Source organism: Catharus ustulatus, chromosome 8 (genome assembly GCF_009819885.2).
Source record: "Catharus ustulatus isolate bCatUst1 chromosome 8, bCatUst1.pri.v2, whole genome shotgun sequence".
NCBI classification, from domain to species: domain Eukaryota; kingdom Metazoa; phylum Chordata; class Aves; order Passeriformes; family Turdidae; genus Catharus; species Catharus ustulatus.
The window spans coordinates 5,164,157-5,187,786 of NC_046228.1; the positions used below are offsets into that span (position 1 = coordinate 5,164,157).

General features: G+C 39.6%; 1 protein-coding gene across 4 annotated transcripts in view; it reads right to left on the reverse strand.

Moving 5' to 3' along the window:
* The window catches only part of PLPP4 (phospholipid phosphatase 4), a 48,337-nt gene that overhangs the window by 19,083 nt on the left and 5,624 nt on the right, over positions 1 to 23,630 (reverse strand). For 3 of the 4 annotated variants that reach the window (XM_033065565.1, XM_033065564.1, XM_033065563.1), the window contains exons 2-5: positions 11,573 to 11,681; positions 7,623 to 7,713; positions 4,309 to 4,372; positions 3,073 to 3,197 (exon numbers count right to left, since the gene is read on the reverse strand). In XM_033065565.1, coding sequence (XP_032921456.1) covers positions 3,073 to 3,197; positions 4,309 to 4,372; positions 7,623 to 7,713; positions 11,573 to 11,681 — 389 coding nt within the window. The remainder of the gene's footprint in view (positions 1 to 3,072; positions 3,198 to 4,308; positions 4,373 to 7,622; positions 7,714 to 11,572; positions 11,682 to 23,630) is intronic. The other variant, XM_033065566.1, reaches the window with a different exon arrangement.

A 23,630-nucleotide genomic window follows, 5' to 3' on the forward strand; every position in this document is an offset into this window, starting at 1 on the left:
GTGGCTTGTCCAATTAAATGTTCTGTGTTCATTCACCTTAATTTTTCTCTTGCATGTGTTGCATTCAGTTAAATTCTCTTTATCCATACATCACATTCCTCATCAACTGCTATGCTGGGTAATCATTACCAGGAAAAGGTTTCCACTGGTTTCTGCACAATTTGTGCTGTTTGTTCCACAGCCATTCTGTCTGTATGTCCATCCACTTGGTTGCTGTTCCTTTTTGATCTTTCTCTTGCTGCTGCTGCTTCCATCTCGTTGCAAGGAGGGAAAAACATCTGGAGAGGTGGGTGCCCAAAGGGTCTCTGCAAGAAAACTCTTCACAAGGCACACAGGCAGGACATAGGCAGGAAAAAATGCTGCTTTGATGATCTTTATAAAGATCACTGTTTTGATGAAGTATGGGAAGAGAGGCTGCGTGGCACCATCACAGGTGCTAGCTTTAAATTAGCATAAAAATACCAATGGACTTTAAAACCATGGAAATACTAAATATGGAATAAACAAATGTATATTTAGGAGTTATTCTGGGTGTCAGAACAGCAACACTTGTGCCACTCAGGAACACCTCTGAGCTATTGGACACAGGCAGGGGCCTGGGCTCCCTACAGCCATTCCCTCACACAAGATTGGCAGAAAAAAAGGAAAATGGGTTCCAAACAATCCAGAAGATGCAGAGATGCAAGTCCCTCTTTGGCTTTATGTAACAGCCTGTGCTCCACACATCTTTCTTCTTGGTATGACAAGCACTCCTGGCCCAGGGAGGGGAAGCCAAGAAAATCATCCGTGCTCCAAGGAAGGAGAGCTCTCCTTCAGGGCACTGAGAGTGGTAACAGATTGTTCTCAGCATTTTTATGGAGCTGGCAAGGTCAGGCCAGGCCATCTGGGAGTGCCACTGTTGTCACTCTTGATGCACATCTCTGCATTTTACACTCTCCCAGCTCTCCATTTACAGCACCACAGATTTTCTTGTTAAAGGACTCGTCCTGCATGGATGAGGTTTTAGATTCTGGTATAACAAAGCTTGTGATTGACAGCCTATCCTAGAAATGCCTTCAGAAAAGCAGTTTTGAAGATGAGAATGGCTCTTGACTGAAGCTTCTAACCCCTCTTTATGAGCTGCCTGGCAGCTTTTACTTGTGATTTATTTTCCTCAGGGTTCAAGTGAAGTAGGAAATACCAAACTGTAGTGGGCTACTTGTAACCATCATAGCAAGAGAGGTACTGCAGTTTATGTCAGCTCTCATCCTCACCCCTTCCATTTCTGCAGTCACAAAAATGGAAAAAAAAATCCCCCAAGCACTAACAATAAAAAAAAAAAAAACACTTTTTGGTGCTGTTTCATGAATTTCACAACACACATTCAAGGGATGACAGAAATCTGAAGAGTGGAACTCCTTCACTTTACCTTGTAACAATCTTGTGCTGAAGGAAGGGAGAAAGGTGCTAAGAAAATATTTGGGACTGGGATTATGGAAGAAAAATTCATAACCTACACATTAAGAAGATAGAAAGGAGAGTTTTTAAAACTGAGCTAAGAAAATGGAAAATGATAGTACAATTTGCAAACATTAATTAGTATATCCCAAACATCCTCATTGCTTCCTAGGTGTAGGAAGGCAGTATAATGCTGTGCTTCCCACAATACATTTTTGGTTTCTACTCTTTATAATACTGGGAATGAAGGGATAGCAAGAAACCAAATTCATTATTACAACTATAAACTGTTCTTGATAAAACTGACAATTTTGGTTATGGAAATAATTTTGCTGCAGAGAAGAAGGGCTAGCATTGTATTATTGTCAAATTAAATGGTTTTCTTCTCCATTATGAGACTAAAATAGGGATGGATTTTTAAGGCTTGTCAGAGACTTAGATATTATAACATCAGGCTTCAAACAGCTAAGCAGTTCAAGCAGCTGCAGAATTGCCTCATTCTAACATACCAAGTGATAAAAATTACTGAATATATCTCTTAATTCTTATCACATTTAAATAAAAGGCTTTGTGGTGGGAGATACGGTCAACTCAGCCACACTCGAATCTTATGTCAGTGATGGAGAAAGCTGCTCTCATAATTTTGATCTAAATACTCTGGGACATCATTCTGCTCCAATAAATTTGGTGTGAGCTGCAGCACCATAACTCAGTGCTCATACAACCAGTGCCAGGTGAAAGGAAAACCCCAGGGCTCCTTCTGTGGCTTGGAACTAAAGCTGGTAACACATCCACAAACATCTTCCACTCATTTATTTCTGTGACTCCAGAAAGAAAGAGCAAACTCAGCTCACAGTTTCATTCATCTCATCACCCAACTTGTTTGCAGTGTGTTCTTCTGCACAATTAGGCAATTTGAAGTTACCACTTTCAAAAAAATTCCATAGATGCCATTTACTGGTTCTCAATTGGCAGTTCTTAGAAACAGAACAGCCTGAAAGCAGCAAACATTACTGACCAAAAAACCACAAAGAAACTTACAGTAATCAAGTTATTTGCAGGTGAAAAGAAGTTTTATCAGACACAACATAAATCACACTAGAAATCATCTTCTCAAGAAAGAGAAAGGAACCTTTACAAACATCCTAAGTTAGTAAAACTAAATCAGATAGATGAATTCTCAAAAAAGCATCAGGGTACAGCACAAACTGGGAGTATCTGATCAAACCATGAGATTTAGATTGAGGACCATTTCAAAGCCAAAAGAAGAGTGACTGTACTGTCCTTCATACTCCACTGGAATAGAACAAAATAAATATTTACTATATAGACAAAGTAATATATAGACTGGGGAACAGGTGCCCCTCAGAATCAGAGTGCTTTGTTACCTTGGATATGCTTCACTCTGCTGACAGTCCTGCTATGGCTCTGACTGATCTCAGGGGGTTCCCAAGGCAAGGAAGGCTCACAGACTCACAATTTTATTTCCAGACAGAAATGTATGACTTTCTGACAGTCAGAAATCCAGACTCCTCCAGCAAAAATCAGGTTTATGGTCCAGAAGAAAAAGAGCAACCCCAAACCACAGGAAGGACAGCTTTGATCTAAAGAGGCACTGTGTTCAAGGGAACTTACAGGAAGAGTGGATGCTTGGAAAGCTTTTTCTGCCTTCAGAGACCAGGTCTGGATCACCTGTGCAGTGCATTTCAGAGTTCATGACTCCATCTGGAAAGCAGCGGTAAAAGAAATCGGGACGCGGTCTACAAAAAACACCATGGATATTAAAAATACAAAAGCTGTAGTAACAAACAAACCTCAAAGTGATTATTACATTTACTGCTTACTACACACATGCAGGTTAGTCTGGCCTAGACAAAGTGTAATTACTCCCACATTTTCACAGGTTTTTCCAAAACACCCAGCTCAGAACACCCTAAAAGCAGCCCCCAAAACCTGAGCCAGCCCTGATGCTGTCTCAGGGCATTGAGCAAAGCTCTGAGCTCCTCCTGACCCTGCTGTGAGCTGGGCCTGCAGGTTGGACTGGTGTCATACTGATCCTGGGCTAAAAAAACATGTAGAGAAGAAAAATGAAACAATCACAGATTCAGAGACAAGCTGACAGCAAAATACTTGGCTTGGGGATGCAGGAGAAATGAGCTTCCTGTCTAAAGAAGAGGGTGGATCCTTAATTATTTAAAAGCACCTATCAAATAAAAGTGCCAAGTGCCATTACTGTCAGGGCTATCAGTTCTGCAGCAGGGAGGGCTCCTCAGAAAACAAATATTGCCTTCCCAATGCTGCAAAACATCCAACAACACGAGCAGCACTGGGACTCTGTCAAATAGAGCATGAATTCTAGTCAAATGTGTATTTTTCAGCTGAAATTATTCAAAATTTTGATAAAGAGGCAAAAAGTACTGAAAAACGTATTTTCCAGGAAGTTTTGTTGCTGGATTTTTCTGAGCCCTTCCTTAATTCAATGTTCTGCCCAGGGATCACTGCTTGGCTCCCAGGTTTATTTTGCCATGGATGTCACCTGCACACAGACCATGCTTCTCACAAAATGGGCTGCACAGAGCTGACTTAATCAGCAGTTTAATCAGAAAGGGGCACTGACATCTTCACTCCCCCATGCTGGGACTGTGTTGCCAATTTAATGAACAGATTTCACTCCCACCACTCCTCCCAAGCCCCAGAACAAAAGCAGGATGGGATTCCTGCACAGTGGGATGTCACCAAATGAAGTGTCCAACACCTGCACCAGGCCAAGGATGCCCTGGAACAGCAGCTCTCTATTTATTGAGATTTGTTGTTGCTGCCAATCTGTCTCCACTTCTCTCAACCCATGGTTTAGAACATGACAGGACTTACCTTCCCACTATTAATTTAATAGTATTTGTGCAGACACCATTCAGAGCTAGAGCCAAGGAAACAGCTACAAAAGAGAATGAACAAACAGAACAATAATAACCTAAGTACCAGGCAATAAATTGCAGCACTACAAGCATTTGATTTACAAACTTGAACCTTTACTGGATTGAAAACGGAATTATCTTTTTTTCAGCCTACTCTTTTTCTTGTTAGCCAGACTAAGGACAGACCTCAGAGCATCATAAATAATCATGACTTACTTTGTTCTTATTTTCTCTGCACAAAGCCAGTTTTCCTACCATGCCATTTGCACAAGCATAAGTCAACAAATAGGGGAAAAAACAGAGAATGAAGTACTGTGGGTTTGCAATTTTTGAGTTTTGTAATTCACCAGATTAAACTCTCATGCTCTTTATGTCAAGCAGAATTCCTGTACAGACCAATACACAAGATATACAGATATATCCACACACATGTATATATGTATATATGTGTGTGTGTGTGTGTGTGATGCAATTCAAACACTTCACTTTCAGATTAAGAATTGCCTTTTGGCTAAAACTACAACTGGATGACTTTATTTCTCTTTCAAAATGATTTGGATGTTTTGTTTAAATATTTCAGTGTTTTCCCCTTACGTTTGCTTCCACTGATTAACAATTTTTTTCAAATAAAACTGGAGAAAAGAAGGACACGTCATACTAGGATAAGACTTAATCATCTTCTCCGTTTGTGCTATGCCAAGTCCTTAGACTTTCCAAAGAACCTCACCTCAAGCCTGTGGAGATCTTTGCCTTGATTTCACTGGCACTTGCATCCTGCACATACACACATTTTAGATTAAAACTGATTTAATTTTGCAGTCCACACTGTAGCTCCCTGTTGCAAACCAGGAGCCAATGAATTTTATTTCCCATCAGAAAAAAAAAATTATCAGGCAAATGTCTGATTTCCAGCACAACATTTACAGTAATATAACTTTGATTATGACAGCCATATGAGCTATTTTCTCCTTGGGCAGATGCTGCACTTCAGCAGCACTCATCCTGTCTCCATAAAACCTTTGCCTGAGGATATTACAGATCATAAAAATGTGTTATAGGATCTATTTTTAAAGCTAAAGAAAAGTGGTACCTTCATCAAAGCAAAAATAAGGGTTTTCTCAGAATATAACAATAGCTGCCAGCAAAAATGAAAGAACAAGTCAATCCTAGAGACACCCATACTGTTAAAAATCTCCTCCTCTTTCAACACCTGTGTTCACAGACACCACTCAATCCCATGCTCTGTTTTTCCCTTTCATTGTTTTATCTCAGTTTTTTATGGAAATTGCATGGGGAAGTTTTCCATGAAATCAAATGCAGATGGACCAGCAATGCCACAGCACTACACTCCCCTCCTTAAAAAATCTATCTGCTTCTGAAGCCAGGCAGTAACATTCAGACTTTTTGCTGAGTTTTGTCTTGATTGTTCCTTGCACACCTGACAGAGCTGAGCCTCCAGTGCTGCACATTCCTTACAGTGGCAGTCCAAGCATCAAGTGACAGTGAATGCAGGATGGTAAAAAAGAATTCTATTGGCATTGCTGTTGTCTCCTTGGCATGCTGTTGTCTCCCTTAAGATCCATATTTCCCATCTAAAGTCATATAATGCAGTCAGTGAGAGATGTAGGCACTCCCAGGGAAGGCTTAAGGGCACCTAATTAACTCCTCCTTACTCCAGGTGAATCCCTTCTTTGTATTGATGGCTACATGAGGGGCAAAGAATTCTCATCTCTTTTTAACCTTTTCTCTCTTCCATGCATCATGCTTAAAGAAATCAACCTTTTGGGGTACTCCTGAATATTCTTTATGAACATTTTGTGCCAGATCTCAGCAAATCAGAGGCCCAGCACACCCAATGAACCTTCACACCACCAGATGCTGGATATTGTCTGTGTGCAGTGCACTTGAACAAAAATAAGCCACAAGAAGTTCCACAATTATGGCACAAAGTGAACAGAACATCAAGGTTGGTGTTTCCTTGGTCTGGGTAGCAAGGGGAATACTGGGGAAGCTGGCAACTTTTCTCCTAGATGTTACAGAGGGAATAACAACAGAAGGCAAAACAGTAGGGAAAAAAATAAATAAACAGTGTCTTTTTAGAACAAAAAGGTGAAAATAAGTGATGGAGAAACTGAGCCTGAGCTCCTTTCCTTACACAACAGAACTGGCTGTGTGTGTTTTATGAATGAGGAGTTATTTCCACTGAATGACTTGTCAGTGAAGTATCACACTAAGACATTGCAGAACTTACAACAAATGACTGGCAGCAGCCAAAACAAACCTTGGATCATGTCACACTTGTGAGAGAGCAACTGGGGAAGGAAAAATCTATGGGAATGTCTAAAAAATCTTTTCCACTTACACAGTGCCATTTACATCCTATCTAGCTAAGGCAAGGCTGAGTTTTGCTTTGATTTTATTATGTAAGGGACAATAAATTAAAGTGTGAATTAGCCAGTAAAGCAGAATTTCAGAATTATGCATACTCCAAACATAAAGCCAACAAAAACATTTGCAGCTCTTAGTGTGTCAAGGTATCCCTTGCCAGTGAAAGTGCTTGAATCAATATTGGTTTCTGGCAATATCTATGTGAAAAGGATTATATATATAAAGCACATATACATACAAAGCATATATATATATATATATAAAGCACACTGTAAGATTTCAGGAGATAGGCACAGCAGGAATTAGCTGAACAGGTTTAAGCTTACCCTCTCCATTGTCCTCTGCTCCAATTTTCTGTCTACACCTGTAACTAGTCCAGGATTAAGTGCACACCTAATTCCATTGGCAGTTTAAGATGAAACAACAGCTTCTAATTAGAAAAACTGAGCCAAGAGCATGGGTTTTGCAATGGGTAACAGTAAATTCCAGGAGAAGACCAGAGAAAACAATGAGAGGAATAATTTCCTACACTAAACAGCTGAGTTGCACAGGACTGCCCAGTCAAAGCCTTAATTCAGAATAGCTGCAAGTAAAAATAAGAGGTAAATAATAGATTGGGTGTGACAGAAAATACACATCTGAACAGTCTCTCAGATGGACTTGTCTTTGCTGATCAAATTCCAGTTTCTTGCAGGCTGGGCTGTGGAATTAAAGCACAGGGTCTGTACATCACACACACATAAACCCAAGGGTTGACACTGCACTGAGCTCCTGTAATGGGCTCTAATGGAGACAGGTTTTCTTCAAGGCTTGGATTGCACTTGGAATCAATCTCTGAGAGCTATCACACATTTTTCCACCTTGAAGTATGACATACATTACCTAGGAAAGCCTCTTTAATTTCGGTCTTGTCTGTTCGACGGATTATTTTCACCACAAAAATCACTGCTAGTGGCGTGAGGAACGAAATTGCCTGTGAGAGAGAACAAACACCATGGGTGAGAGCATCAATTCCTTCCCAGTCCAGCTGATTAATAATGAGCTGCAGCCAGCTCCATTTAAACTGAGAGGCTGAATGATCTTTATCAAACTCCTGACCTTATGCAAAGTGGGATGATTTGTCTTTGCAACTCCAGGGTGACAAGCACATTAATATTCCAATATAGCCCTTGGCTATAATTGATTTGTAATTGCCCAGAGCTGCATTTAAAATGTCAGCTTCTCCAATGAAAAAGTAACAGTCCATAATGTCCACAAAGTTCATAAAGTGATCCATACAGATTTTGGACATTTTCTCCTCAGTGTGCATTGCTGAGGGAGGCAGCCCACCCACCCAGGCTCAGTAAGACCCTGCAGCACCAACCTCCTGGCATTTAAAAATGCTCTTTATCTTACTTTTTATTTTCTTTTCAGCTGTCACACTTGACTGCATTGGGAAGGCTGTGTCTTTGTGGTTCTTTTGTTTACAAGTGTTCAGGTGTGGAGTGAGCTGCTTTGTTTTGTTCAAACCCAGAAAAAATCACCTGAGCATTTACAGGTTTAGTCACTAAACCTTATCCTATAATTGTCACTGCTGGAGGACAGGAATCCTCCTACCAGGAACCTGAAATGGCATCTGTGCTTCAGTGAACACACTTTATTCTCTTTAATAAAAGTGAAAATTACTGGTTGAGGTTTGGGAGGTGTTTTTTTGGTTTTTTTGTTTGTTTTTTTTTTTTTTTCTTTAAACAAGGCAAAAATTAAGCTGTAAATGGCACAAGGGGTGCCAGGTCTGAAGTATGACTATGCTTTCTTTACTGAAGATAAACTGGGCCTTACTTCTTAAATAGCTCCCCTGACATAAAAACCAGACCAGACAGATTATTATGGCAAAAGATACAACAAGATCTTCTTTTCATACCACACATCCCAGTCCTCACTTTATGATTTTAGACAATCTGAGTAGGAAACAGTACAAGAGTGCACTGCACTTGTTATTTTGGCTGTGCATCCTGTACCAGATTGTTCTCATCTGCATCTGCAAAATATGATTAAAATAATATTTTAGTAATTAAAATTTTTAAAAGATTAAAACATAGGCTGGAGTCTGTTCCCCTCTTCTACATTTAGGAAGGCAAGCACCAAGTTTTGTGCAAAAAGAGGAGTCACTTCCACTTAAAATCTCTCCCTAAGTACATGTGAGATTCAAGTTTGGATGCCAATGCCACATTACTGCTCCAGAAATATTTACTTCTCTCTGTCCTCATCAACAGTTTAATTTCTGCTTTTGGAGGCAGATCATGAAATCTAAAAAAAAAAATAAAAATTTCTAGTTTCATTCTTAAAAACAAGGATTTCCACCAGGAAAAACAAAACAAAAGAAATCCAAAACAACAGAAAAGCAAAAAAAAAAAAAAAAAAAAAAAAAAAGATGAAAAATATCTGCATTCCAGTGCTGAAGAACATGTAGAAATATAGCCAAGGCTGACAGGCTTATAGTGGTGGTTTAATGGAGTCAGAAATCTTTTGAACAAGCAGGAGCAGCAGAAATTATCAACAAAGAATAGCATTCAGGTGGCAGCTTGTTCCAAACCACTTCCCCATCCATCTTCAGACATCTGTAAAACCACAGATTTCCTCATATTTTACAAGCATGTGAATTTTTGAGGGAGATGAACTATTCATGTTCATGGTGTATTGCTGCTCCTTCCACAAAAGCATTGGCTGGAAGGGGCTTTTTATTCTGCAGCAGAATGAACACACAAATTCTGCCTTGTGACAGACTCCTTCTTATTTATTTCACAAGGAAGTTTCTCTATGGCTCATATCTAAAACAGATTTGGCAACATTCTAATGAGCAATTCTCTCCTCAGACACATCCCAGCTATGTTTCCTTTTCCAGCACTGAAATATTCCAGCATTGCCAGGCTTTTGTGAAACATGGACCAAATCTCTGCCATTTATTTTTCATCCTGGCAAGGCAGAGATGTGCTGAAGTTAAGGGACTCCCACACAATTCCATTCCTCCAGGGACAGCTGGCAGTTCCTGCACGTTCCAAGGAATATCCATGGGCAGAGAGACAGAGCCAGGCTGTTCTCAGCTTTTGCTGCCCATGCAGAAGTCAGCTTTGTCTCATTTGGATGTGCATTCACAACATTTCTCTTGAATTCAAGGCTTTCATAGCAAATCCAACAATTCATAATCTTGGAGATTGGTTTTTGATAAGCCACAGGGATATATTTCAATATCAGAGTACAGTAGTGGCAACAAATTCTATCCATAACGAAAGCTTGTGATCAATGCTAGAGTCAGATTCTTCCTCTTTTAAAGAATAATAAAAGAATATAGAAATTACCCATGTTTCTTAATTTAAAAAGCTGTTCACTGTTTAAAACCCAAGCCAGAAAGGGAACAGGAGTCATACAAATGTTACTGACACAGTTTCCTCAAAATTCCACCCACCACAAACTTTGCCAAAATCTGGGGCTATGGGATCAGAGGAATTTATTATGATTATATCCCAGAATTGTGCTTCCCAGTGCCTACTGCCTAGGGAAAAAGAGGATGAACTAATCATTATCCCAACTGGTTTCAAAAATAGTTCCACCACTGCAGCAAAACCCTGTACAGTGATTTACTCTTGGTTTTGAACTCCTCAGTTTTAAACAGATCAGAGAAGTCATGTAGGAATGTACTGCTGAGCACAAGGAAAAATCACACAATTAAACTCAGACTTTCCCAGCACAAGAATTTAATGTTTGGCTCGAGGGTTATTTTGTTTGTTGTTTGATTTTTGGTTTTTGGGTTTTTTATCCAGCCGTCTTCCATTTCAGGAAAAACAGATATATTTTCATCCATCCAGGATGAAAAAGTCCAAAATAGAGATGCTTCTTCATGCAATATAAACAAAATATTTCTTGTTTATAAAGGCAAATTTAAAACTCAGGAAGGCTGGGATATAAATGGTCACCTCATATGCAGGAGGCACATTTCAGCTGTTCCTTAATTAAAAATTTTTTATGACTGAAGGATGAAGTATTTATAAAAAAAAGCTGAAAAGAAATTCTATAGCTGTTTTGCGTTTAATCTGAATTCAAGTTTGAAAAGTAAAACCCCAGCCTCACTGAAGACTCAGGAAAAGAAAACATTGAGGCAGCTGCTGGAAAGACTGGACTACTACTTTTACAGCCTGAACTGCATAATTTCAAAATTTCAGCATTTCTGAGGTGATTTATCTCACTGCACTCTATATATAGAGATTATTAATCATTAATAACTGCCAGTGAAGGTTACCAAAATTAGGAAGTTTGATAACCAAATTCAGCCATCCAGTCTGCTTGTGCTGAGCAGGGAAGAGCCAGAAGAGCAGTGACAGCAGGGCAGCTCTGTGATATATTTAGTGTTGGCAGAAGCTAAAACAAAGGTTTTGCCTTTAGGGAAAAAAAAAATAAAATTATTCAGAGTCCAGTATCTCAGTGCCTAACATGGCTAAAACAAATTGGACTTCAAAATTTAAGCACTTTAACCTTATAAGAGCATGGGAAGGTTTTGTCAGGTCACCCAAGCAGCTAATTGAAAAAGCTTCTCTACTCATTTCTCTCTCATCCCTCTCAGCTAACACTGCTTTCAATCCTAAACTGAAAAATCAACATTCACAAATTCAATCATTGGATAACTCTGCTTTTTAAAGACTTCCCATAATTTGCTACATTTTGGACAACATTGGTTTGGAAAAGATTTGCCTTTAGGATGACAGGAACATCCTCTACTTGTGAAATATTTCCTGCTGTTTATCAAATGAACATTTTCTCAGTTTAGAGCCCCCAAACGACCCCAGGCCCTCAGTACTTACAAACATGAGCCGTGTGGGGATGTTGTCTGATTGCACCAAAGGATTTTTGTACAGCCAGATCTCCTCTGGCTGGATCACTCGCTGGAATGGATCCAAAAATTCTGTAAAACTGGAAAACACAATGAAAGATACATTTTTTTTCCCAATTTTAACTGATGAGCAAAAAGTCCCAGAAGAGTTCTGCTCATTTAGAACTTCTCCCAAGTTTTACTATGACAGCATGCATGAATTATCATTATTAATAAATTGCTACACTGCCATCCTACCTCACTGCATTTTAGTGATACAAACTTTATAAATGCACCCTTCAGAAAATGGGTTTTAAAAGTCTACACCTTGAAGTTGTTCTACAACTTTATAAAAGTTCCATAAACACTACTGTGGAGAATTTATTTTAATTTTAGTGGGAAAAGTGTGCAAATAACACTGTGAGATTAAATAAATCATGCAGTCATTTTTTATCAATTTACAATCATGTAATCCAGCCTTTTACCCTGAAGAGATTATATAACAAATGTAAAATATAGAATGTCTTTCAAATGTCAAATGTCAGACTTCGAAGCATGGCAGCTGCATTTACAGGATCACAAAGCAAAAGAAAGCAGCAGCCCAGAAAATTTCTTCTCCTGATAGAAAAGAGAGAGAACTTTGGAGAATATCTCCAAAAGAGACTTACTCCTAAAACAGGATGGGCTGTCAAGCTAAAGATGAATCTAAGTCTACCAGAAACGTCTCATTCTACCAAAGCAGTTTTAATTTCATTATTATGTCTATTAGTCTTCTTACAAAGAAAAAAAAAAGCCAAAAACAAACACCAAAAACCAAACAAACCCAAAAGAAACCAACAGAAAAACAAAAAAAAAATCTGCCCAAACACACACACAAAAACACAAATACACAAAAAAACCTTATTGTTCTGTAAATTATTTTGCAATTGAGAGCATCAAAAGAAAATGTTGAGGTCCCACAGTTCTGTAGAAAGTAATTTGTGTGGGTGTCCTTTGTCATGCACAGAAAAAAGCAGGAATTGTGATCTTTGGCTGCAGCAGGAACTTTCAGAAGTTTTTCATGACCACCTAAATGGTCTCACTTCACTCCTTTTCCAGAGTCCTCCAGTGCTTTTTAACTTTTCTTGGCTTTGAATTAGCACCAGACAAGCTGGGAAGTTCTGGTCTTTGCTTTCCAGTGCTCGTTCCAGCTCTGGTTGATGAGCACTCCAGGGATGGGTGCTGGGATCCCTTTTCTGCAGATTGGTCTCACCTGATAAACCCACAGAGCCAGAACTCAGAGGTGGAGCAGCCCAAAGCTTTTTTTACTGCAAATCTCCCAAAGCCAAGGGCTTTAAACTCTCCAAACCCAGATTTTACATCAGTAGAGATCAAGTGACTTTGTAAAGGGAAAAAGCCCAAAGCAATTTGTAGAGTGAAATTAAAACACACTCACATATCCAACTGTCCCCAGGGAAGACAAAGCTCAAACCAAGCTGGGGCAACAGTTTCTTGAATAGGAGCAAGGCATGGGACTGGAACCAGGGGATTTTTAAAGCTCAAACTCTTCTCTGACCCCCTTAACTGAGCACACTCAGACTCACACAACACCCAAGAGCCCAACTGAGCTCCTCTTCCTCTCCAAATCTAGGGACCAAAGAAGGTCAAACACAGCCTTGTCACTTGTCACAGGATTTATGTCTCCTACACTGGCCCACATGGACAGCAAGATTGTTCTGGGAGCCTAAGGAGTCTGGTTTTGCAAGGGGAATATTTATTGTTAAACTCAGCTTCTCCAAACCCAGTCTGAGCCTGCTCTCCCAAGGTGAACTTCAGAAGTGTCAAAACAATTTGTTTCAGTGTTTTCCAAATGAAAACAAAGCTTTTATTAAGTTTAAAAGGCAATGCCTTGTGCAGGACATGAAAAAAGAAAACATTTCTAAAGAAGAGCAGTTCCAGGTAATATATCACCCATATGAAAAATTCATTTTCTAATTTTCAACTCGAAAAATAAAGGTCAACTCCCAGACAATGAAAGCAGGTTTGGTTCCAAATTTCAACCAAGAGAGAGTCCTAAAGTATATTAAAAGTTATTAAAGTATATTTGAAGCATTTCTGGTGAAAATCACCTTGATTATGACACGTCCATGCACCAGTGCATTTTTGGAAAATTTGTCACATTGCACCAAAATGTAATTAGTTTGATGTTAGGACATTTGGCATTATGAACAAATGCCAACAGAGTTAAAAGTTTGGGGCTCTTCTTGATCTTTTGTTTCCTGGCCCTCATGATGTGAGAAAGCTAAAATTCTTGTTGTCTAAATCAAAGGAATTAAAAAAAATCAAACTCAGTTCTCACAGGAAACATCCTAGGACACTGCAGATATGTACTGTCATAAGATTTAGTGCAAAAAGAGCAAAATAAGATGTGCTAGAGATGAAAATGTAATAAATAACAAAAATAGTATCTGATTTCTGATGAGGACTGATTTTTTGATTAATATATACTCATCTGTATTCATATAAAGAATGAGTAATTTCAACAAATCCATCTATGACTGTAATTATTATTATTTTATGGAACAGCAGCACTTTTATGTGCACTATATATTAAATCTGATTAGGTTTTCATTTATTTCTTTGACTTGTGTTCTGAATATCTTCTCATAACTGTGTTCAAATTTAGTGCAAATTAATGCCAAAAAAAACCACCTAAAACACAAATAAATTTACAAAAAAGTTTTCTGGGCAAAACTAATTTCAAAATCCCTGTTGAAGGAGAAAAAAAATAGCTGTAGAAGGCAGCAGATGTCTCTGTGAACAAGACAGAAATAGAAAGTAAACAGTTAAAGGAAAGAGACTGTAAAAGAAGGAATAACTTTTTTTTTAATCTTCCCAAAGAGCTCAACTGCTAATTAAATTTTAATGCCAAGACTCATAAGAGAACAATTCTCTTCTTTTTTGAAGCATCACCAATGGGTGAGTGGATAAGAGATTTCACTGGCTTGAAGGCAATTCCCTTTGTTCTCTATTAAACAATCATGAGGACATACTGGTTTCTAAGCTGCCTGACACTTGGTGATTTATGTCCCTTCGTCCCAACCAAAAGTACAGTCTATCACTATTCATAAGCCAGCACAAGCTTGTTTAAAGGACCAGGTGTCATGAGAAATGAATGCAGTCCTTGGACAAAGAAAACTGGGTTTGAGCCTTTTGTGTCATGGCCAAAGTACAAACTTAGTCAGGGAAGTGTCCCTTGGCAGCAGGGGGGAAGAGCTTCATTTTAGTACAGAAAAATTTACAGTAATTTCATGATTATAAGTCGCATCATTTTGACTAAAATTTTGGTCCAAACCCAAAGTGCAGCTTATAATCAGGTGTGGCTTATATATGGACAAAGAATGAAAAGTTGCTGTTTTAGTTTGGAGGACAGGTGTCTGCTGAGAAAGGCAGGAGCTTCTCTTTGAAATGGAGAATGTAAACCCCCTCGCTCCAAATTATTATAATTTTGAAATCAAGGGGCTCTCAGGCAAAGATGTGGGAATAGGAATAACAGTTCTGTACTAGGGAAACTAAAATAGAAATACAGCACTACAAAGAAACAAACCCCAAACCCTGACACAGTCAGAGTACAACCTGACACCCCATCAGGCAGGGTGTTGGCAGCAGTCCCATTAAATGGTGGCTGCATCCTCCTGCAGTGACAGATGTGGCTCAGTTGGAGCAGTGCTCCTGTACAAGGTGCAGTTTCCCTCCGGAGCTCCAGTGGGGATGTGGAGAAATCCGGTTTTCCTCTGGAGTCCAGTGGAGAAAGAGGCTCCCTTAGTGTCCCAAAACCTCTGTTTTTATCTTGGTAAGAAATGTTGGGCTCTTCCCCCTGGCTGGAGCAACTCCCAATGGGATGCAGTAATTTTATCAGTGCCACAGTGGGACTCAATGGCCATGAGCAGAAAATGACTGGCTGGAGGAAGGATGGGTTGTGAAAAGATAAAGAACACTGCCCTGCCTGGTTTCAATGGATGGTCCATTAGCAGAATATCTCCCGCAGAGATCAGGATCTCTGCTCCCACCCTCAACAGATGGTGATAGAATAGATACCTTTTATCACACTCTGTATTGTAACCTGCGGCTTATAATCAAGAAATTACTGTAGTCTTAGCTTTTTGGCCTTTTTCTTCATTTTTACATATTCACCCAACTTTTTTAACTGCTTAGCAAGCAAGATTTCAAACACTTCAGCCTGGTGACGTGTCTTTAAGGCATAAAAGGGTTTCTATTAACTTCCAGAGCCTTTTACTGTGACTTCCAAAGCAGCCCAAGGGAAAGAGGAGCCCAAATTCCACTAAAAACATCAGGGAACATCAGGTGCCCAGTCCCTGGGGTTCTTTGGCCATGGCAGCACTGCTGCTTTCAGCTCCACACTGAGTGGAAATGCTGCTCTTTTCCAAGGCCTTCGAGGTACATTAACTTCATTTCCATTTCACAGCATGCAGCCCTTGAGGATCATTTTGTGCCAGCCCCACATCACAGCCAGAGCCAGGTAACAGCACACTAAGAGCAGTTTTGTGATGAGATGGACTAATAACTTGGGGTTATCTTTTTATGAAACCATTCACTGATAGGGAAGGAATCAAACAGAGCATAAATATCCTCACAGAGCTTCCACAGTGGTTTTCACCCCCCAGAAGCAGCAGCAGGATATCCTTTGGCACCTCACCTTGCTGTTCCCATCACTGCCTGGCCTCAGCTGCATGAATCACACAGCAAGGTTTGAATTTTTAACTTTAGCTGAGCATCAGCTAAGGGGTGGTTGATTGGTTGGTTGGCAAAAGAGGGAGGAAATTGGGGGGTTTTGCCTTTTTCTTTCACAGCCAAATTGTATCCCAAATGCCAAGTGACAATAACTGAGAGGACAACACACATGGGATGGTAAAGCACCAGGAGAGAATGAACAGGAATTTGTGATTGTGACACCCAGACTTTCATCCCAGACACCTGATGAATGACTCTGCATTTTTCTAAGCTTCCAGATTTTATCCTCAAATGGCTCTGTCTGCATGTCCCCATTGGGGCAAACAACAAAAAGATAGCAAATGTTCATGAACTTCTCTTATAAATCACCTCTGGGGGCTTGTGGAGAAAATATTTGGCTCTGACCACTATTCTCTGCTTGCAGAACTCTGTGTGAGCAAACACTGCTGCCTTTCCCAAACTCACAGGCTAACTGTGCTTGGGCTGTTGGAACTCAATTTATCATGTTTTTACATGGATATTTCCTCTAGAATTCCCCAGACTGGGTCTCAAAGCTGGGAGTAAAAGCTTGGCTGGTGTAGCTGCCATGTAAAATTGTGCAATCAATTACTCTGCAAGGCTGTGAGCAGTGTCAGTGCTGCTGGAGGTGGCAATACTTGGCCTAATTACAGAGTATGTGCACAATCCCTAACTCAGGGTTGGATTCAGGGGCTTCCCACAAGTGATCTAAAGGAGAAAGAGCCCAGAGTTTGCATCAGCTGGCTGCACTGAACACTGTTCACATCACCTTGGCTCACATTTGGATTCAAGACTTCAATTTACCCTTTCTGAAACACACTAACAGGGGGGAGAGCATTCATGTCATGTTATTTGATGCACCTGGAGAGAATAACTTACTCTCAAGCCATGAGAAAACCTAGGTTTGTTTACTGCCTACAGATAATATTATGGAAAAAAAAAACCAACATAACTTCTTGGAGGTTATTTCACAAATTCCTGCACAAAACCAGACAAAATATGAAAAGCTCGAAAAGTTCTGTGGCTGGCATGTAAAATTAACAAAACTGAAGGAGAGAGGATATGATGAGGGAGATAAGAAGCAATGCCTGTGGTTTATCACCATGATCCTGCTCTCCATGGAGCTGGAGCAATTCAGACTCTGAAATGCTGCTGTCTGTGTGTATCAGCACGATGAGATAGCTGTGTGTCAGCTCAGAGGTTAGCACAAGCAAAGAGATCTGAGCCATTTAATATCCAAAGTAATTTGGGAAATCCACAGCTCCTCAGCCATCCATATACAACATATATGGCCATCAATTACAAATGATGAGTGAGGAAGAAGCTGGCATGAATTAAAAATATAACTTCAATAATAGAAACTTTGCTTTGATAGAAAAAGAAATGTTCCCTGTAGTTAAGGCATAGCACTGGGTGTCAAGAGATTTGACTTTTCCTGACATGGTTTTACAAAGCAAGGTAGGGAAAACCATTCCAGTATCAAAGCAACACTTAATTCTGCAGTTTGTTTATTACTGGACTGGTACCTACACATGCCAAGTATGCACTGCTGAAAAACACTCAGCTTTAAATTCTCCATAGAAATCAAAAGGAAAGAGTTAATTTTAAATATATACCTGAATTTATATTATAATAGGTACTGAATGCAAAAGAAGTGTTCCCATCAGAACAGACCTAATGTTTTATGGTTCTTCATAGACTTTTATGGAAACTTGTTACTGTAAATGTCATTTTTTAAGTGCACTGAAACCAATTAAGTACTGTACACTCACACTGACACAGAAACACCAGTATCAATAAATTATCCCTTTTTAACAGCTAAAAACTTTTTATTTCCCAGTGCAATGCCATGCAGTGTGTACACCTGCTGCAACTTGAAATCCCCATATTGAGCTTTTGGGGACTGATAAAGTACAAAGGGCACAGGCAATGCTTTTGGGCTTTTTATTTAATGCCACTGGCAAGTAGAGGACTGGTTCTGGAGGGTAGCTTTGGCTTCAGATGAGCCAGCATGACTTGATGGAAAATATTTCTGAATACTTTAAATTAGCTAGCAATTGCAGTGTGACATTTAATTAGCACATATGCCTCCATTAGCCCTTCAGATATATAAGAAATCATTTTGATTAAGAAAAGATTAAAAATAAATTCTGATGTGGTTTTAAAATAAACACACATTACCACAGCTGTCATATTTCCCTGAAGTGCTAAAAAAGGAGAATTTCCAGTATTTTCCTCCAGCCCTACTGATAAGTTTCCCAAATTTGCCTCACATATCCACTGATTTGACAGATTTATATTAGGGTATAAGTTCTTCCAAAGATGAATGGCCACACTCTGTGCTCTCCTCCTTGCAGCCAACACTGCACCCAGCGAGGAGGCAACAGCTGTGGAGCCTGGGCTCACTCAAATCTCAGATCTCAGACTAAAAACAACACAGACTCACAACAGGAGTCCTGCAGCTTATGAAATCACATACAAATGAGATATATACTTAGAATGCCTAATATGAAAGAGCAAACCAACAACCTTTCACAATGTGAAAAAGAAAGAACAAGCTGGAGTGGAGTTTTAGATCCTAATGTTAGTTTTCTTTACACTTATATTAATTATACTGCCCCTGTTTTCTCAGCCCCTGGCATTTGGATTCTCTCTAATTAAAAAATTCCCTTCCTGTGACACAGAGGAAAGGGAAAGGATTATCTGAGTGTGCATGAACAAAAGGTTAACATAGCCAGGAAATTATTCTTGTGTACCTGAAAATTCCAAAAACTTCCAGCCATGAATTCTCCTTGTTTATAGCAAGTAGAGGTGAGTATCACTGAGCATCATTATTGCCACAGTGAATCTAGAACACTTCCATTCCATGGAAATAAAATGGGTTTCCAGGCCTTAAAGTACTTAATTAGCTTCAATACAGCATTTTCACCATGATAGCTTCCTCACAGATATTTGGAAAGGAGAAAGGAAAGACTTGTTTTTAATTTTTACAACTTTCCTTGACCTAACATTGAAAGTGATCCTTGCAGCTTTGCTTTCTGGTCAGCAGGATATAAAATAAATAATCTGAAACAAAACCAACTTTGTTTTGGCATTTAGCTGCTCCTGGGGTGAAAGAGTCCTCCAGTCCTTGTGATCCCTGCTCACCTGGAGCAGTGCTGCCCTTGGGAAACAAGGCAAGGGGGTCAGAGCTGCTGCTCATTGTGCCAAGGTGCAAATCCCCAGCCCATCCAGGAATGGACCAGAAATAATCAGCAGTGGTGGCTTTACAGAGACAACCAATGTCAGCCAAGGGAAAGCTTTGGCTCCTGCTTTCATTGCATTATCTCTCATTTTATTTACAAAAAGAAATTATTTATGGTATCAGTTATTGCCTCTGTCCTCTGTTTTTATTAAATATACCTTATGATACAAGGTTTTCACAAAATCCATTTTAATGTGTGTTTGGGGAGGAGAAAGTAGAGGGAAATGAAATAATGAGTTGTGCAGCCATTAGAAGTGTCAAAGCTGGCAGCTGTACATTATCCTAAAGTGAAAAACAGAATTCATATTACAGGCTTAAATTAACTAAGCACAAGTCTGAATAATGAACCCAAACACGCTGCAGACAGTCAAAATTTTCCTCTTGATGTTTTTAATGCTTATTTTGATTACATCTCAAACTGTTTTCAGTCAAACTCTCCACAGTTCCCTGCACAGCTACACAGCTTCACAGCAAATTGATGGAGCTGAGTCTGGAAAAGTTTCTTTATTTTTTTTTTTATGTCTGCATGTCACACACTATTGATTATGCTTGGACACAAAATGAAAGTTGGGGTAAACTCTCAACCATGCTGAGCTTCACTCTGACAAGAGTTCCCTCTCTCAGTTCTCTGTCCTTCCTCATTCCTCCTCCTAATGATATTCCCAATAAAATCCAACTATATTAAAATCACTCAGTCCAAAAACACTTATGTGCAAACTACATGTTCCAGAGTTTAATCATTATTAGTAATGATTTAAAAAGCAATAACACTAAGAGAAGAAGATCCAGTAATGGTAACAGAAAGATCACTTTTTGCATTTTGCAGCACTCACTGAGGTCCATTAGCAATAGTTACACTCCTGGGAAGCACCTGGAGATGAACACAATTATTATTGTGTTATTAATCTCTGCAGGCTGTGAGAGCACAGACAGGCTGTTAGATCTCTTCTCCCATCAGGGACAATTGCAGCTAATGAAAACAGAATTCTTTCTGTCAGGTGACACTCCCCTCTGCTGTTCTCCCTTTGCAGGGCTTCCCAACACTTGGCAGGGAGCCACAAACCCTCCAGAGCTCAAACACTCCTGAGCCAGCATTTGCACCTCCCTTAGACACAGTAAAGAAGTAAAACTCAATAATAAAGGCTGAAATGCCAGGTTGCAGAGTAAAACACTGCACCTAATCTAGGGTTTCATTTTTCCCACAATCTGCTTAATGCAGAATATTTAGCACACGAAGTTTGGCAGGGCAGGAGGGACCCTCAGCTTCTGTTCAGTGTTTGCTGAAGTATGCTCCAAGAGATTTCAAACTGCTCTGTTTCCTTTCCCACCCATCAAGATGAGTCAAAAATCTCTTACAAGAAATTTCACTTCAAACTTTTCCCCCCACCCTGGGGCACTCTCAGAAATACAAACCTCACTCCACTCAGTGCCAGCTTACAGGACCAGCCACAGCAAAGCAAAACTTGACGTAAAATGCTCCTGAAACACTTCAGTGTCACTTGCATTTTAAAACTTCCATGGCTGGGGACTCTGCCAGTCCTGGGGCACTCTATCACAGTGCTCAAAGTCCTTAACAATTGAATGTATTTCTCCACACTCAACCTTTAGTTTCCTTTGCTACAAATTCAAAAATCTTTCTGTCTAATTCCCAGAGGATGTGAAGAGCAGCTTGTTGTCTCCATACTCCTTTAAGGAGCTGATTGCATGTGAAGATCTCTGCCCTGTCTCCTCAGATCTTCAGATTAAACAACTGAATTATTTCTACCTTTTCCAGGGAAAAAAAAAAATAAAAGAAAGATGTTTTCTATACCTCTCCTACAATCTTCCTCACTCCTGCCCTGAACTCTCTGGAATTCACTTGAATAATTAATCTCAATCAGTTTACTATGAAAACACCACTTGTTACCCTGTTGCCTACCCTACAGTAAAACAATTTCTACTTATTGCATTCCTATGCAATTTTAATTCCAGTTCAGTGGTATTTTAACAAGGAAAATGTTTAGCAATTCAGGTAGTAAAACTAGAAATGTTTTGTAATGTAGAGAAACAAATAAATACAATACACAGTGACTGCAGCAACCTGATTTAATTTTTTTTTTTTAATCTCAGTTTTCTATGGAATCATATCAATCAATCAACCACAGAGTTTTTTACATATCAATGACTTGTGGTCCAGTGATGACAAATTTTACATTTAAAAGCAAGGGAAAAATGTGAATGGAAGGTACTTTAAAATCCACATAGTCATGAAAATCTGCTTTCAAGTGCTAGAACTGGTGACAACTTTGTCTGATCCATGCAGAAAATGCAATTGGATCTGCTGTGAAGCTGTTCTGACCCAGAAACAAGTGAAGTTTTCCTTACCCATCCAAACCTAAGTCCCTGCTGCTCATTAGTGGATCACAACCAATACTTTAATTGGGGACATGAGTGTTGCCTTTAGCTTTCTGTCCTTGTCCACTAATCCTTGCCAATGATGCAGCACTCAGGCATCCCCTTTTCAGTACCAGCACAGTCCTTACTACACAAAAAAGTTACAAGACACACTAAATATTATCCTTAATTCATTTTTAGCATCAATAATTCTGCCAGCTATTTCCAAGTACTGACTTTTCAAAGTCACTGAAAGATTGGGAAACCATAAAGATCTTGATTTACTGTGCCAGATATGAGTACATTCTCAGCAGTAAGACTATAATTTTTATTAAATTCTTTCCCAAAAGAATCACAGTTGTGCCCTATCTTACTGTGCTTAGATTCAAGTATAAGAATCAATTTATTAATGAAAATTTTTCCCCCTAGGAACCCTATCAGTAGCATTCTCACTATAAAACATCCTCAAGCAGGCTAGAAGCAAATAAACACAAAGTGCCAGAGCCTGTGAGTAAATGGGATTCAACAACAAGATTCAACAAGAGACACAAAGTCACCATTTACTCCTCAAAAAATGTGGAGCAGATGCTTTGGCATTTACAATAACAAACTCTTTTAGCATCTATTCAGCTGTGAGTTTAGCCATGGAGATCAATTGTAAATCCTGTCCTATTAGCAGGACAAGTAGAATTCCTGCCATTAAATCCCCTTCCCTCTTCCCATCCTTTCACTCCCTCTTTCCCCCAGACTTAGGGAACACAAATGAAATAACTCAGTCCCACAGTCTAGAAATATTGATACAACAGTCTGTAAAAACAGTCTGTGTTTTGCACAGAGTCTGCACAAGATGACAGGTAGGTACAATTTCTCCTGAATAACTGTTATCAAAGTCAGTAAAATCCTACCCTATTCCAATAAATAAAATAAAAAACCAATGGAATCAGAAGTTCCAGCTAACTGAAACACCAAGTAGCTGAACAGCAGGATGACACTGAGTGGATGCTGCTTCATCACTTTCCTCCTCAGCAGGATGGGGAGAGAAAATGCAGTGAAAGGCACCTGGGTCGAGGGAAGAACAGCAGTTACTGTCACAGGCAAAACAGACTTCACTGAGGGAAACTAGTCTAATCAAGTAGGGAAAGGAGAAAATAAAATCTAAGCCTTAAAACAACTTTCCCACCCTTCTCCCCAGGCTTAAAGTTGAATTTTTTCTCCTGCCTTCCCTGCAGTTGTACAGGATGGAGAATGCAGATTGAGATCAGATCATCACAGCCACCCCAGCCACCAAAAGCTGCCCATAAAACCCAATAAATACCAGATTTTCCTGTGAGCTCCCTGGTAGTTCACTCCCATCAGGACAGGCACAGGGTCTGTTTTGCTCTGTGCCTCACATGACATGGGTGCAGTTGGTATTTAGGGCCTTTTGTTTGCACAGTGACCTGTCAAGGACACAGACCCAGCAAAGTCAAAATTCAGGTTACTTTGTGGTGTACCAGGGAGTTCCAGGTGCTCCACCTCATTCCAGCTCTCCCATCACTGCCATGGTGTCACCACTCTGCTGAGCACTAAAACAAGCCTGGTGCTCAATAAACAACCTTTGATAGATTTCTCAGACCCTAAGCGCCAGAAAAGCTCTTTTCTCCTGCAGGTCTTTCCCTTAACTCTTCATTAACCCTACACTGTT